Source organism: Manis pentadactyla, chromosome 9 (genome assembly GCF_030020395.1).
Source record: "Manis pentadactyla isolate mManPen7 chromosome 9, mManPen7.hap1, whole genome shotgun sequence".
Lineage (NCBI taxonomy): Eukaryota > Metazoa > Chordata > Mammalia > Pholidota > Manidae > Manis > Manis pentadactyla.
In genome coordinates this window covers 121,625,839-121,640,932 of record NC_080027.1, presented here as the reverse complement: position 1 = coordinate 121,640,932, position 15,094 = coordinate 121,625,839, and the positions used below count along the sequence as shown (strand labels likewise).

At 51.4% G+C, this 15,094-nt stretch overlaps 1 protein-coding gene across 10 annotated transcripts in view; it reads left to right on the top strand.

Moving 5' to 3' along the window:
* Positions 1–15,094, top strand: part of SRGAP2 (SLIT-ROBO Rho GTPase activating protein 2) — a 225,295-nt gene that overhangs the window by 196,684 nt on the left and 13,517 nt on the right. For all 10 annotated transcript variants that reach the window (XM_036909772.2, XM_036909769.2, XM_036909771.2 and 7 more), the window contains exons 15-18: positions 124–201; positions 1,109–1,243; positions 3,065–3,170; positions 11,603–11,827. In XM_036909772.2, coding sequence (XP_036765667.1) covers positions 124–201; positions 1,109–1,243; positions 3,065–3,170; positions 11,603–11,827 — 544 coding nt within the window. The remainder of the gene's footprint in view (positions 1–123; positions 202–1,108; positions 1,244–3,064; positions 3,171–11,602; positions 11,828–15,094) is intronic.

Sequence of the window (15,094 nt, the reverse complement as noted above, 5' to 3'; positions counted from 1 at the left end):
TGGAGAAGAGAGGCGGGGTGCGAATGTCCACTGGCTGGGGGGAAAAGGCATTCAGCTACGTGCAGAGCTGTGCTTATGAACTTGCTTTTTCTTCCCCTTGATTACTTTCCCCCATCTTTCTAGGATTACAGCATGAAGGAATTTTCCGGGTGTCAGGATCCCAGGTGGAAGTGAATGACATCAAAAACGCCTTTGAGAGAGGTGAAGAAACAGCCTTGAAGACAAACGCTTGGCAGTCCCCTGAGATACTGGTTCCATCCCTTCTGCCCGAGAGGTGCCCCGAGCTTAGCAAGCCCGCTTGCCTCCCTCTTCAGCCCAGGACCCGCTCTCTTGTAGACATCCTCCCCCCCTTGGCTATGCCAGGAGGTGCCACGGCACATCCCCGTTCCTCTGCTCGGCCCCATCCCTCCTGCCTCTGTCCTGTGGATGATCTGCCCAAAACCCAGGAAGTTAACTGATATCTGAGCAGCCCATGGCTTGGTCCAGAGCCCTTGGTGGCCGTTAGTACGAAGGCTAATGCGCCTGTTCATCGCGGCCCATGTATCATCTCGTGGGCTGTTACGGTAATGGGCAAGCTTTGGCAATCTCCATCACTGTAATGGATATATATATAGTTCCAATTTGAGGTTGGTCCTATCATTAAATCTAATTACATCTGATACGAAATTTCCCCTAGGGAGCTCCTCCAGCACGGTTGTTCTCCTGTAAGGAGGCGTCCTTTGCTGCGGGCCAGGAGGGAGAGCTAGTCTGAGGGGTGGCCTCGTGGCCTCCTTTTCCTCCCCCAGGGGCTCAGCCCTAGCCTGGTTTCAGAATTCTTGTGAGAGAGCCAGTTGCTGCGTCCCATCCCCAGCCCAGCCCATAGGGAATGTCGCTGAGCTAGTCTGGCACTAGCAAATCTATGCTGAGGGACAGTGTGTCACTCCCACGGCCCTGGGGCCCCTGAGCCCGAGCGGCCTTTATCCAGTCCCCGGTCCGCCCTGCTGGTGGCCACCGCCCCGGAGAATGCTGACAGCCGTGATGAGGCCGCCCTTCCCTTCCACCTCTGCTCCGTCCTGTGTGTTTCTACCTCTCACTCTCTCTCTCTCCTGGGGGGCCTGCTCATCCTCAGGAGAGGACCCCCTGGCTGGGGATCAGAACGACCATGACATGGACTCCATAGCCGGCGTCCTGAAGCTTCACTTCCGGGGACTGGAGCACCCCCTCTTCCCCAAGGACATCTTCCATGACCTGATGGCCTGCGTCAGTAAGTGCCGTCCTTGCCTCAGACTGGCTTCTGGGCCAGAGCACCTCGTGGCCCCAGACATCAGACATGAGGGACGCATATATTTAATCACCCACAGAACTCTCCATTTTCCGTGGCGTCTTTTCTTTCCTCATCAGCTTCCCGGCGATGTTTCCTTTTCTCCTTTGCCTCAGTGAAGCTTCTCCTGCCCTCACTTCTTCATCCCCTGGTTGGGGAGGAAGGAGAATGACTTTTCAGTAAGAGTTTAGGACCAGCAGTCAGAACGCCTGGCCTTTTCTTTCTGATCCACCTCAAACTCCTTCGCTTTGCTAGGCTCCATCATTTTCTGATAAAATATATTTATATTCACATATAAGATAGTCCTTTTTGGTTTTTGGAAGTTTATATGTTAGTGCCTGTGCTGTTTATGAAACAAAGGGAGAAGGCATAGATGTTGCAGAAATTTCCTGCTTCTTGCTTTAAACATGGCTTGGCTTGCCTGTTAGATGTTTTAGTATGTGTTCTTCCTGGAATAAGCCTCCGCACATTCAAAAGTAGCAATATGATATTTTCCCAGAGAGAGACATAGTCTCTACTTCATCCTTCTTAGAGGTTCTCTGCCTCATACTCTAAAATTTGGCACTTGAAAAGCTGTTCCTGGCCATTTAGTTTACCTCATTATATTGGAACCTCATATATAATATAATAGCCTCATATAGTGGAACATATATTGGATTGTTTTCCACAGAAACTTGGCTTAACACCAGGTCATCCTGCAACCAGTCCTCCTTGGAATGATGGCTCCAGAGGCTGGAGAAGGCAGTGCCTTTGAAATGGAGAAAAGAGCCTTCCCCCCAGACTGACCAGGGTCTCCTGCCCCCCAGCTTTCCAGTTTGGCCTAGTATCTGCCCTGAGCACTGTCCCTCTATGCTATTCGCAGAGAGAAAGTCCCAGAGCATTCAGAAAGCTCTCTTGCTTTATTTTTTGACCGACTGTTTGTGGGAATCTACTGGAAATGAGCTCTGTGGGTGATTAAATATATGCGTCCCTCATGTCTGATGTCTTCTTCTAGGACTGGGCCTAGGTAGGATATCTGAAGTGGCCTGGTGATACCAAGACAGTGCAGGAGAACGTGGCTGCCCAATTCTCCCCTTGAGATGTGCTTTTTTCCACTGCTCCCCATTCCTTTTTCATGCAAAGGCCCTCATAGAAAATGACAGTATCCACACAGCTCACTGTGGAGGTGGGAAGGCTGGCCACGGTGAGACCACTAGCCAGGGCCTTACCTGTAATACTCTGTCCAGAGCACAAGAGTCAAGAAGCTTCTCCGGTCTTCTCCCCAGCCATCACTACTTAAACAGGGGCTGCCATTCCTTGCCTCTGGCCACATTCTACGCATCCCCACTGCAGATAAGGGAGGGGGAAGATAGATAAGCCAGGCTTGTCCAGAGGATGCCGGTGTACCTGCATGTGTAAACCTTCCCAGCACTCTCCCACCCCACACGTGGGCTAAGCAGTCACAGCAGGTTTATGGACAGTTCCTTGTCTGTGGTTGTTTTACTAAGAAGGTGGTAGATGCTTGGGGAGCATCTCCGAGCCCTTTTGTGCCCCACTTTTACCTTAACTCTTGCATGGGTAAGTGTCCAGAGCCCAGCATGTGCCCCGTCACAGCAGCCCGGCTTCAAGGAGCCGCAGGGATGGACCTCCTAACAGTGCGCCCGTGCTATGTGGCCTTGACCAGCCGCTCCCGGTATTGCTCCTGCTGGTAGGGAGGGCCTGCTGACCGTTCCTCCCCTGGAGCTCAGTCACAGTGGAAGATAACACATGACTTCCTCCTTTCAGCAATGGACAACCTGCAAGAGAGAGCTCTGCACATCCGGAAGGTCCTCCTGGTCCTGCCCAAAACCACTCTGATTATCATGAGATACCTCTTTGCCTTCCTCAATCAGTGAGTACACTTCCTAGCAAGCAGCGGGCCCAGGCCTTGGCTTGAGCCACTGGAAGTTTCCATACACACCTATGTCGATTCATCTGGCCCAACAGATATTTACTGAACACCGTCCGTGTGCTGGACTCGGTGGTAAGCTGTGACAATACACGGTGAAGAGACCGAGGCCTGATATCATTCAGCTCACATTCCCGGGTAGGAGACACATAACAGATATGGCAGGTGGTAGTAAGTGCTTAGGAAAAAAAAATAAGAGAGGGCAAGTCAGGAGATAAAGGGCAGGGGTCTGAATGGGGGCAGGGGTGACAGGGAGAGCCACTGAGGGGCGGGGTCAGCAGAGGTCTCTCCGAGAAGACAGTATATGAGTAGCAGCCTAAATGGAATGAAGAAGAAGCCAAAGACCGCCAAACCCTGAGAGTCGTGGTAATCACAGGTTTGGATTTGGGGAGCCGTTGGACGGTTTTAAGCAGAAGAGTATTGTGATCTGATCTCTGCAGAGTTTTTGAAACCTACCAACTGCTTTGTGGAGAAGTTCCCGTGGGGAAGCAGGGAGACCTGTTCAGAGGTCACTGTCTGGTCTCGGCCAGGGCTGTTGGTGGCTTAGACTGGGAGGTAGTGATGGAGGGTGGTGAGGAAGGGTCAGCTTTGGGATCTACTTTGAACGTAGCATTGACAAGGCTTCCTGATGGGGAGGATGTAGCGTGTGAGGGAAGAGGGAGATTCTAAACTTTTATTATGAGCAACAGGGAACTTAGATGCCATTCGTGGAGTCTGGGGAGAGTCAGGACTCAGGACAGGGTGTCGGTGTGGGCAGGTTCATTTGAGATCCTGTCGGGCCTCCAAGGAGAGATTCTAAGGGGCAGCTGACCGTGGGAATCTAACGCTCAGGGAGGTAACGGAGTGGACGTACCCGTCTGGAGGCCTCGGCGACAGTGGTGCTCAGCTGCTGAGCCAGGCAGTGAGCGCAGCCAGAAAAGACGTCTGAGGACCAGAGGGGCCTTGGGCTTGGACGAGGCATTTCTTCCTTTCAGCAAGTGTGTCCTTGCTCCGGGCAGGCAAAGGGGTCCCCACGTGGCAGCGAAGGCAACAGGCAAGGACACGTGACCCTCATAGCGCCTCTGTCTTCTCACGTTGGTTTTGCCGCAGCATCTCCGGCAACAGCCTAGACTGAGGCCATAGATGGGCAGCCTGAGGGCAGACCAGGCCCTTCCTTTCTGTCCACTGTGTCCTGAAAACACTGAAATATTTAAATATTGGGGGATTTTACTTAAAAATATCTAGATTTCTAGCTTCTCTTGAAAACAGCATTAGGTGGCAGGTTCCATGTGGCATAAGGGCTGCTCCTGGGATGAGGCAGGCACAGTTGACCACAGTCCCCAGCCGTCCCCGGTCCCCTCCAGCCCCAGGGCTGAACTCAGTTGCCATTTGGTGCCACTCTTGCTTTATGGTTTTTCATATAAAGGAGAAACATTTCTCTAGATCCACAAATCTATCCAAAGAAAGGACACAAAAATTAGACCAAGGGGCTAGACTGTTTTAACACATATTTCTTTATGAAAAATGAAGCTTCTTCCTAGTTGGTTTGGACTCTGCTTTGAAAGAAGACAAATTTCAGCGTATTAGATTGCTTACCAGCTCATGGTGAGCCTGGCCCTCTAAGCATCTAGCTTAGCCGTCCCTGCCTGAGACCTTTCTGGGGCATCCACACCATCCGTTAGCCCTGTTGCTGGCCCTGCAGAGTGACAGAGGGTGGTGGCTCTGCAGCCTGCCTCCTCCATGTGGCTGTGTCTGCGCCATTCAGTAGCCAAGCCGGACTCAGCACGACTCCCTTTGAGTTCAGACCCCCCGTGACTCACACAGGTGTCCACACGCTGCCCACTGCAGGCTGGTGGAAACAGAAACCCTGGTAGTGAGTCTCACACTGGTCAGACCCTCAGGGTCACCAGTCCCTGTCTCCCTCATTGACTGATACCTGCCCTCAAAGTGAGCCTACTCTGCACCCCCGGGGCAAGGAGTGTGATGATGGTGGGCAAGGTGGCAGGCAGCAGGCAGGCCAAGGGTGACTGCGTAAGCACAGTGGCCTCATTCTCTTCCCACTAATGGTGGGGGGAGGGGGACTGTTGGGGGTCAGGGGTGTGGAGAAGAGGAGAAACAACAAGAGTGAGCACCGTGTAGAGCTGGAGATGGTGGCCACTGTTCAAAGAGAAGGGAATTGTACCAATTCTAATGATGACTGATTTCTTTCTGGTTAAAAAAAGATTAATTTGTGCATCAAATTGTTTCACTGAAAAGATGGAGCATTAATACCCACATTCTATGGAATGCAGGACACAGGTGCTAGAGAAGGCGCCCTCACGGGAAGGTGATGGGGTAAGCGTGCTCTTACAGGCAGGGGTCGGGATAGTTGGCAGCTAGCTCCTGGTTGGGACTCCGTCCGAGCCCAGACTTTCAGGGTGTTTCTCCTTTGCTGTTCTGCATCCTGGGGGTGGGGGTATTTTATTTCTGGTTGTGGTCTTTTTGTTGGATTGTACACATCCTCAATCCCAAGAAAACAAAGAAAAAACAAAAAACAAAACATGTTTATATATGGGACTCTTTACACTGTGCACCAGTGCGTGGAGTGGACTTGACCTGGTTCTTTCTAATTTTATATGTATAGCTAGTGTCCTTTAGAATGCCTGACCCACTGCATGGACCTTGGGTAATGCCTGTCCAGCAGGTCTTGATAATTATTAAACCATCCTTTCTTAGCATCTGCATTGATTATCTATTGCTGTATAACAAAGTACCCTAAAATTTAGCAACTTAAAACAGTAAGCATTTATCTTTATGTCCCAATTTCTGTGGGTCAGGAATCTAGGTGCAGCTTAGCTGGGGCCTGTGGCTCCAGGTCTCAAGAGGTTGTAGTCAGGGTGTTGGGGGCGGGTCTGTAGTCTCTTCTGAAGGCTCAGCTGGGGGAGGACCTGCTTCCAAGTCCATTTGCACAGTGTTGGCAGGATTCCACCGCTTGCAGGTTCTTGAACTGAGGACCGCGGCCCTGCCAGAGGCCTCCGTTCGTTCTTCACCACGTGGGCCTCACCATCGAGCTGCTCACAATGTGGGAGCTGGCTCCTTTCCAAGAGAGCACCTGACACAGAAACCACAGCCCTTTGTAACCTCATCTCAGAGGTGCCATCCCCTCACTTCTGCCATTTTACGTTCACTGGAAGTGAGTCACGAAATACAGCTCACACTCAAAGGGAGAGGTGTTGTCCCCCAACTAAATGTAGGTAGCTCCCCTCACTGCGGCTCACTCTACTGTTTGCCTTTTGAAACCTGACTTCTTCCGATGTCAAACAACATCACAGGTCCGCAGACCAGCAGCAGTAGCAACATTTGGAAGATTGTTAGACATGCAGCATCTCAGCCCCTCCCCTGAAAGACCTGAGTCAGAATCTGTATGTTAACAAGGCCCTTGGTGAGATGTTTGCATGTGGAAGCCTGAGAAGCCCCTGATCATGCTCCTCAAGCTTTGCTCCACAGTCTAGAAGAAATGAATCGGTGGTGCTTCTCTCATGATTCAGGCACCCCAGCCACTTTCCAGAAAAGATGAGTCTTCCTGTCAATCTCACCAGTCTCCCAGTGCCCCCAGTTTGGAAAGGTTCTGTCTGGACTCTTCTTTCACAAGGTGTGTAGTGGCTTCTCTATGCAGATGGACAAGTAAGATTTTGGTTGGGTGGTCTTGGAGACTCACTGATGCTCACGTATGTATTCACTTAATACATATTTATTAAGCACCTGCTGTGTGCCAGGCTCTGTTTTGGGTGTTGGCTAACTAGGAGTGCCCCAAACAGTCAAGGTCTCTACCCTCATGGAGTTTATGTTTTATTGGAGGAAGATAGACCAAACTGATAAGGACACATGTCACGTGTCAGAGGAAAAGTGCTGTAGAGGAAAATAAAGCAGGTAAGGGACTGGAGAGCACCAGAGGTCGGGTGAGGGTTTGCTCTTTAACGTAGAGTGGTCAGGGGACACCTCACTGAGCAGGTGACAGTGGGAACAGTGTTCCAGAAGCCACGTAGAGAAAGGTTCCAAGAAGGTGTGATAACTGAGTTAAAGGCGCTACATGTCTACTAAGAAAGGGCTGAGGACTGACTTAGCAGCATGGATATCATTGGCGACCCTAACCAGAGTGGTCTTTGTGGAGTGAAGGCAAATCCTGAGGGTATTGGTCCCAGAGAGCAGGGTTAGTGGTGAGTAAATGGCGGCAGATCCACGTAGTGGGAGAGTACTCAGCCCTCAGAAGGAATGAGGTTCCTTCTGAGGCTACCACACAGAGGAGCCACTGAAGAAGCCACACACAGAAGACCACAGTGTGTGATTCCATTTCTGTGAAGTCCCAGAGCCAGCAGATAATAGAGATAGGAAGCAGATTCGTCTAGCTAAGGGCTGGGGGAGGGGGAAATGGGGAAGACTGCTTAGAGGCTATAGGGTTTCTTTAGGGGCAACAAAAATGTTCTGGACAAGACAGTGGTGAAGTATAGTCACACAATATTGTGGATATGCTAAATGCCACTGAATTGTATGCTTTAAAATGGTAGACTTTATGTCATATGTATTTTACCGCAATAGAGAGGGCGAGAGGGAAGAGATGGCACCTCAGTGTGCTAAGGCTATGACAACAAAGTACCAAAGACTGAGCAGCTTGAACACTGGAAATTAATTTTCTCACCATTCAGGGGGTTGGAAGTCCAAGATTAAGGGGTCAGCAGGGTTATTCCTGGTGAGGACTCTTTGCTCGGCTTGTGGACGGCCGTCTTCTCACTGCGTCCCCTCTGTGCCCAGGAGAGGGGAGAGCTCTGGTGTCTCTTCCTCCGCTTATAAGGACACAGCTTGTGTTGGATTGGGGCCCCGTCCTAGGACCTCATTCAACCTTGCTTATCTCCTTAAAGGCTGTCATGTCTAAATACAGTCATATTGGGGGGTTACGGCTTCAGCATGTGAATTTGTGGGGGAGTTGGGGTGGGGGGCACAGTTCAGTTCACACCAGAAGGGTTAAAGAATAATCAGAGAGCAGGTACAGACAACATCCAGATAATTTTATTGTAGAGGAGAGAAATAGGGCAGTAATTTGGTGTGGATGTGGGGTTGAGAGGACTTTTTTAAGATGGGCAATCTTGGTGCATGTTGGTATACTGGTGGGAAAGACCCACTGGAGAAGAAAAACTGATGGTGAAGGAGGGGCCAGGGCAGCTGCTGGAGTGATGGTCTTCGGAGGCAGCGATGATGGAATGCCCTGCAGGGGAGGGCGGCCGAGCGCGAGGGTACAGAAGCAAGTCGGCTGATAGACGCGGGGAGCGCGGAGGATGAGGACAGGCGGAGCTATAGGTGGGAGTGGCCTTGAAAGGACCGTCGAAAAGAATCCACCAGAATGACCTTTCACTTCTTGTCCCTCAGAGAGCCTTCTGGGGAAGTCGGGGAAGGCTGTTAAATCATGGATTTGCAGAGGGAAGTTGTGTGCCTCCTATCGTGAAAGCTTTTAAAGCCCCATGGGTTCTCAGCCCCGCCTTTTGCCTGGGGCCGTGGCCCAAAATACAATTTCTCTTCCCCGCTTTCAAACCTAAAATCAACCCTGATGCACACTATCTTACCCAGGGTCTGTTGGTTGTTGCCAAACCCTGGGACCTGTGAAGTTGGAGATTTTTATGAACTGTTTTGTATTTAAAGCAGTCTGTCCTAAGCGTAGTGCTCTAAGGACTTAGGATTTTAATTTGGGGGTCTTGAGTCCTCAGCTTGTTAGGTAATGGCTGTCGGGAGAAAACTGGCTCGGCTCCTGTCAATCATTTACTGCCAAATGTTGGCAGCCCAGCTTCCTGTTCCCCAACTAGAAGAGAGGGTCCTATGTCAAGAAGCGGTGCCAGAAAATATTTAAAGAGCAGCATGTGTGTGCCAGGCACCCTGCTCAGGGCTTTGCACGTGAGACCTCACTGAGGCTTTCCAACAAAAAGCTTTTTTCCAAGGAAGAAACCAGGAGACTAGAACGACATCATGCAACTGCTAAGTGATGGAGCAAGGACTCAAAATCAGGCCCGTTTGAGTCTGAAATTCTTGGCATATTCTATTTTTCATTTTTAATTTAATCAGAGAGACAAACGCACATCATTAAAAAGTAAAAAGACCAGAAAAGTACATGATAAAACACAAGTTTCCCTGATTTCCTCATTCTCCTCAAGAAGCCTATTTTCCACTACTCTGAACCTTGTTAAGGTGCACAAAAGATGAGTTCAGATCAACCAGGAGAATTCATTAGTGTTATGGATGGAAACTACAGAAATACAGTACAACTCTTAGAGCGGATGACATGTATATAAGTCAACACCAAAAAAAATTCTTTTTTGAAGAGAGAGCTGTTACTGGTATTATCCATTTTAGATACTTCGAAAACAAAACTGGTATTTGAGTTCTTATACTAGGTACAGCCTTCAGGGTCTCCAAGGGTTATTAGCACCATTATATTTTATATGAAATTGTGTACATTTGTATGTGCATGTGTGTGAATTTTGCTGGAGAAAGAATCTCTTCTTTTTGATTGAATTCTTGAAGGAGACTGTGTCCCCTAATTAGTTAAGACCCCTGGCTTTAGCCCCTGAACCTAGGTGTTCCTGTTGCAGACTGAAGGAGGAAGAGGATCTTGGTCTTTACTTTAGTGGGAGTAAGAAGTGGACCTGGACCCACGGGACCCCAGGCCACCAGATGTGTCCTCCTCAAGCCCCTGATCGGTGCAGCCACCTATGCATGGGACAGTCCTTGCCGTAGAAGGCCTGGCACGGTTTCTGGTCTCCATAGAGCTTTGCCTGGAACTCTGAGCATTGGGGCTTACTTCCCTTTGACCACCAGGCTTCCCAGAAACTACTGGTTTTCTTTCATGTTACCAGAATGTCGTCCATCACACTAGATAAACAGGGCCTTCCTCTTCCTGGTCCCTCCATGACACCAGGAACGGACCAGCCTGAAATCAACTACAGCTTTAGTTCTGTGGCACCTCATGCCTCAGTTGTCCCTGCGTAGGTTGCCAAGGTAACTATCTCTCCTGTCTCTCTGCAGTTTTTATTTGACTTAAGAAGTAGATTTGGAAACTTCTCCCAGCCTTTTCTGAATCTCTGCTCTCTTTTAACTCAGGCCAGGGAAGGATTGTAAAATTGAATCTTTAAGGCCTCTTATAAAGCATTCCAAGCCACCGAGACCAGTAAGGTCACCCGTCACTGACCTCCCTGCGTCTGACTGGGTCCTAGAGGACAGCGGCTCTCAGCCGTGCCCCTGTTCACTTCCACTGGACCACTTCTCAGGTCCGGCAGTGATTCCCTGAGGGGGACAGGGACGTACCAGGAACTTCGGTAGAGGGGAGAAACGCTGAGTTAGAGAGACCAGCTTGGTAATTCAAGTCTGAATACAGGACACTCTAGAAATGAACTCTGTCCAGTTTGGAAGACCAGCTACAAACTTTGCTTCAGCCTCAGGGTCTGTCAGCGTCCGCTGCTGGGGACTTCCGGCCGACACCCATGGGGAAGGCAGGTCTCCTCAGCGGAGAGGGACACATCCAGGGCTGGCCAAGCCCTCAGTGCTGGACAGACAGGCAGAAACGAGGGGTGCCATGAGGCACTGCGGCTCGCCGAAGCGCTGGGGCTGAGCCGGTGTGGGAGGTGTGGCCGGAGCAGCTGCTGGCTAAAAAAGGGCGAGTTCCTGGAATAAATAAATAAATATCTGATAATGAAGTCAGACCGCATCCAGAAGAAGCCCGAGCAGAAGCTGGACGGCTTGCTGACCTTTTCCTGAATGAATCCTGAATGCAGTAATAGAGGAGGATATTATGAAAACGGGAACACTTGCATTAGCAGTTCAGAAGGAAATTCACTGGCTTGATGGAGTATAAAAGCTAAGCTAATCAGTTGGCTTTTTCTTTTTAATACGTCTCAAGCTTAAGGTGAAATGTCCCCAGTAATTTCATGATTTTGCTCTGCAAGAAGGTACACAACACTCAATGCCCCCCCCCCCACTGCCAGGGAAGCCTAAGGGGTGCCATCTGCCCTGTTGGCCTAGCGGGTAGGTTGGCGGGGCTGTATCCAGCCCTGCAGAGTATTATCCCCTCGCGGCAGTGAACGTTTGGTGGATGAGGTCTGCGGCACGGTAATGGGGTGGCAAGTAGTGTTTGAATTGGGAGGAGGGGTGATCCCTGCCAGGAGGTTCCCCGCTTTACCTCCTTGGCTCCTGAACGACCATCCTGGTGGCCATTCTCCTACCCCGGGCCCCCACTGGCTTTCTAGAAGGGCTCTGATGCCTGGAAAGGTAGGTGGCGATGGGTGGAACCCCTCTTGCTCTTGGAGGGCCTCCGTGATTGTGTTCCTGGGCATTCACGTGCGTGCTTCCCAGCCCGCACCCTCTCCCTTCTCCTCCAGTCTATCACAGTTCAGTGAAGAGAACATGATGGACCCCTACAACCTCGCCATCTGCTTCGGGCCCTCGCTGATGTCAGTGCCTGAGGGCCACGACCAGGTGTCCTGCCAAGCACATGTGAATGAGCTGATCAAAACCATCATCATCCAACACGAGAACATCTTCCCGAACCCCAGGGAGCTGGAGGGGCCCGTCTACAGCAGAGGAGGAAGCACAGAGGATTACTGGTAGGGGGCTCGGGGCTGGGGGAGGGGGTGGCGTCACCAACACACGGGGTCGGGGCCAGACGGCCGAACAAGGCCGAAAGGAGAGCACCCAGCCCCTCCCAGCCCCCCACTCCCGGCACTTCCAGTTGCCAGGATCTGGGGGGTGTAGACAGTGCCCCACCTTGACCCAGCCTCTGGAGGGCCACTTCACGCCACCTCCCTGTTTTATGAGTTCTGAGTGGAAAGGGACCATTCTGAAAGATAGTGACGGCGCAGTGACGTGAACAATCTCCAGGAAAGGAAGCTGTACAGAGTTGTGCACAGGTCAGCTGTCCCTCAGTCAGCAGTGTCCCCAGCCCCTGCTCTACACTGCGTTGGGAGAGAAACAGTCCTGGGTCCCGGGGAATTTCTTTCTTATTGGGAAGAGTGTAGATACGAGGCATGATTTCCTGAGCGTCAGTTTGTACGATGATAATTTTGAGTGATTCCAGGCATTTGCGAAGAGAAAGGAAGGGAAGGTCCGTTTTCGGCAGGCAGAGCACAGTTCCACCCGGAAGCAGCATTCAGCTGCGTGGAGCGAGGGCGCCCATGGGCTCGCCTGGGAGCAGAGATTGAAGAGGAATTGCTAGGGCACATGCATGCTAGACCTTTCAATTAGATAAATACCAAATCACTATTTCCATTTTACGGATAAAGTCACTGCAGCCCAGAGAGGTCAGTGACAAACTTTCAGGCCACCCTCTGGTGGGGTTCCAACCTTGATCTCTTGTTTCTCAGCACAGGGCACCATCCACTACCCCCCAGGAGGACACTCAGTGTCATGTTTCCACTAAACACAAAGACAACTGCCTCTCTTACTCCTGAACGTCCCTACCAGCCCCCTCCTCCTCCCCCGAATAGTGTTTCAGCCTGGGCTGAAAGCATTTAGCTGGCTCAAATCGGATTCCATCTGAATTCAGCATCTGGAATCAATTCAGCCTGCCCCATTGCTGTGACTGAGGTAGGGGAGGATGGGGGGGTGGTTTCCTTAATTAGAGGCCAATCGGTGCATGCCGCTCCACGATCCCCACAGAAGGAGCCTCCTGCCAAAGGAGTGGAGGCAGCAATGTCACTGACACCCCTGGGTTCAGTCTTCTGGGTTCAGGCTGGAGAAACCAAGGCTTGACAGCTCAAAGAGAAAGCTTTCTGTCACTGACAGATGGTCGGATGGTAACTGGGGAAGTGGCCCAGGTCTCAGCCTCCTGGCTGGTGAGCTCGGGTGAGCTGTGCTTGTGCGTGTGACTTGGACACCTGGTTCCCCTTTGTGCGAGTGTTGACAAGCTGTGTAGTGGTGTTCCTGACTCCTGCTTTACCTTCCTTCTAAAGTCTGCCCTCTCTTCTCAAAATTCAAACTGCTGTGAACTCTGGACCCATCCCAGGACACAGTCCCCACCAAGTCCTGCTCCCCCAGCCCCACCCAGGGGAAGAGACAGAGCCCGGCAGGGGTGCTCACAGAGCACAGATGGGAAGGCACTTTCCCCAGCTATCTGCAAGGTGTTCTCCCCCACTCCCATTGTTTGTTGTGCACCCGACATTTATTAGCAGGTCTGGAGAAACCGCAGGATTAGTCAGGGCATGTTGTGACCACAGACTGGGTGGGAGGCTAGAGGGACTGTCTGACCACTGGATTCCCACCCACTCAGAAGGCTCTGAGCCCCTTCTCTTCTTCAGGGAGAGAGATAGAGAGAGGTGCCAGTAGAGTGAGCTAAGACCAGTGGAGGCGAGAGAGGGGTGGCAGGGGGTGCCAGAGCCCAAGAATTCTGGAGAATAGCGAGGAGACCAGAACAGCCAGCAAGAGGGAGCAGCAGGCCACTTGGCCTCCCCGCAGCTGTGGAGAGGAGAGGCCAGCCCCACGCCCCTAGGCTTACCAGCCCTGAAACAGGACCCCAGTTGTCTAGGACTGCTGGCTGTGTGCTGGGCTGGGCTTCTGAGCCCACAGGGGTTGCTGGGATATAGGTGTGGAGTGAGTGAGACCCAGGAGTTTAGGGCTAGGAAGCATCTTAAAAAAGCACTGTCTTGCCTCTACCTTTAAGCAGTGGCTTTCCCCATGGAGCCCCCAGACCAACAGCACCCCCATCATGTGGGGCTAGTTAGCAATGCAGACACTCTGGCTCTGCCAAGACCTAGTGAGCCAGATGCTCTGGGGGTGAGGTGGTCTGCTTTTAACAGCCATTCAGGACTCCCGAAGTTTGAGAACTGATGCTTTAGTGGATGGGCACGTAAATGAAAGTCAGCCTTTGGGGCTCTGGGGAAAAGTCTGCCTTTCCCCTGCACACCCCGGGGCCCCTGAGAGTTTCCAGAATATCACCAAACTCATCAGAGGGTCTTTAGGCCCACAAAACAGTGAGACATGGTGCCCACAGTTTTTACAAAGAGAGTCCCTATTGATGTCCTAGCAGAATATTCTCTGGAATCTGAAAAACATCCTTGGAACTGACTTGCTTCACTCAGGGTGAGTCCTGAACTGGTCCCCTGATCTTTGGGGCACTTTCTAGGAGTAAAGGGAGGAAGAGGCCGTAAGCTCAAAGGCAGAAACTGTGAAGCCAGGCAACGGGTGGAGGAGGCAGTGGTGCTTCCAAAAGAACTATCTGGAGAGACTTCCTTCTGACTACCAAGTGCCAGGGGAAGAGGCTTTAGAAATGAACAGGGTTTTTCTCCACTTTTCAGGGAGGAGGGTCCTGGTGCCAGTCCCCCTGCTCTCTGAAGTCTGTGAGCCTGGAGGTCAGGAGTAGAAATGACTTTCTAGTAACTTCCCTGGCCACTCTCAGTTCGCAACCCTGCATGTTTTAGACTCCGTGAATTTTTTCAAGGCCTTGTCCCAGATTCCATCCCCTGCCCTCCTGCAGGGTCCAGCCCACAGCAGACTCTCCTTCCCCTGCTCCTAATTCCCATCTAGTTCTACGACTCACCTCCCACCTCCCACCAGTACACAGACTAAACCACAAGGCAGCCGGGAAGCATCGAGCCCAGGGAGAGAGGAGGACTGGAAGTGCCACTTACTAATCACTCCCCCAACCCTGTGAGGTGTACAGACCGTTGTCCTCAGTGTATAGATTAGGACGCTGAGGCGTAAAGGGATTCCATGACTTGCCCAGGGTCACACAGCTACCGAGTGTCAGAACTGGTTTCAGATGCAGTCACGTCTGCTCTGAAAGCTGGAGCCTAATGGTTTTCTTCTACAATGCTCCCTCCAGGAACGAATTCACCTAGAGAAACAGCCCTTGAGGACTTCAGTCCTTCTGTATTTTC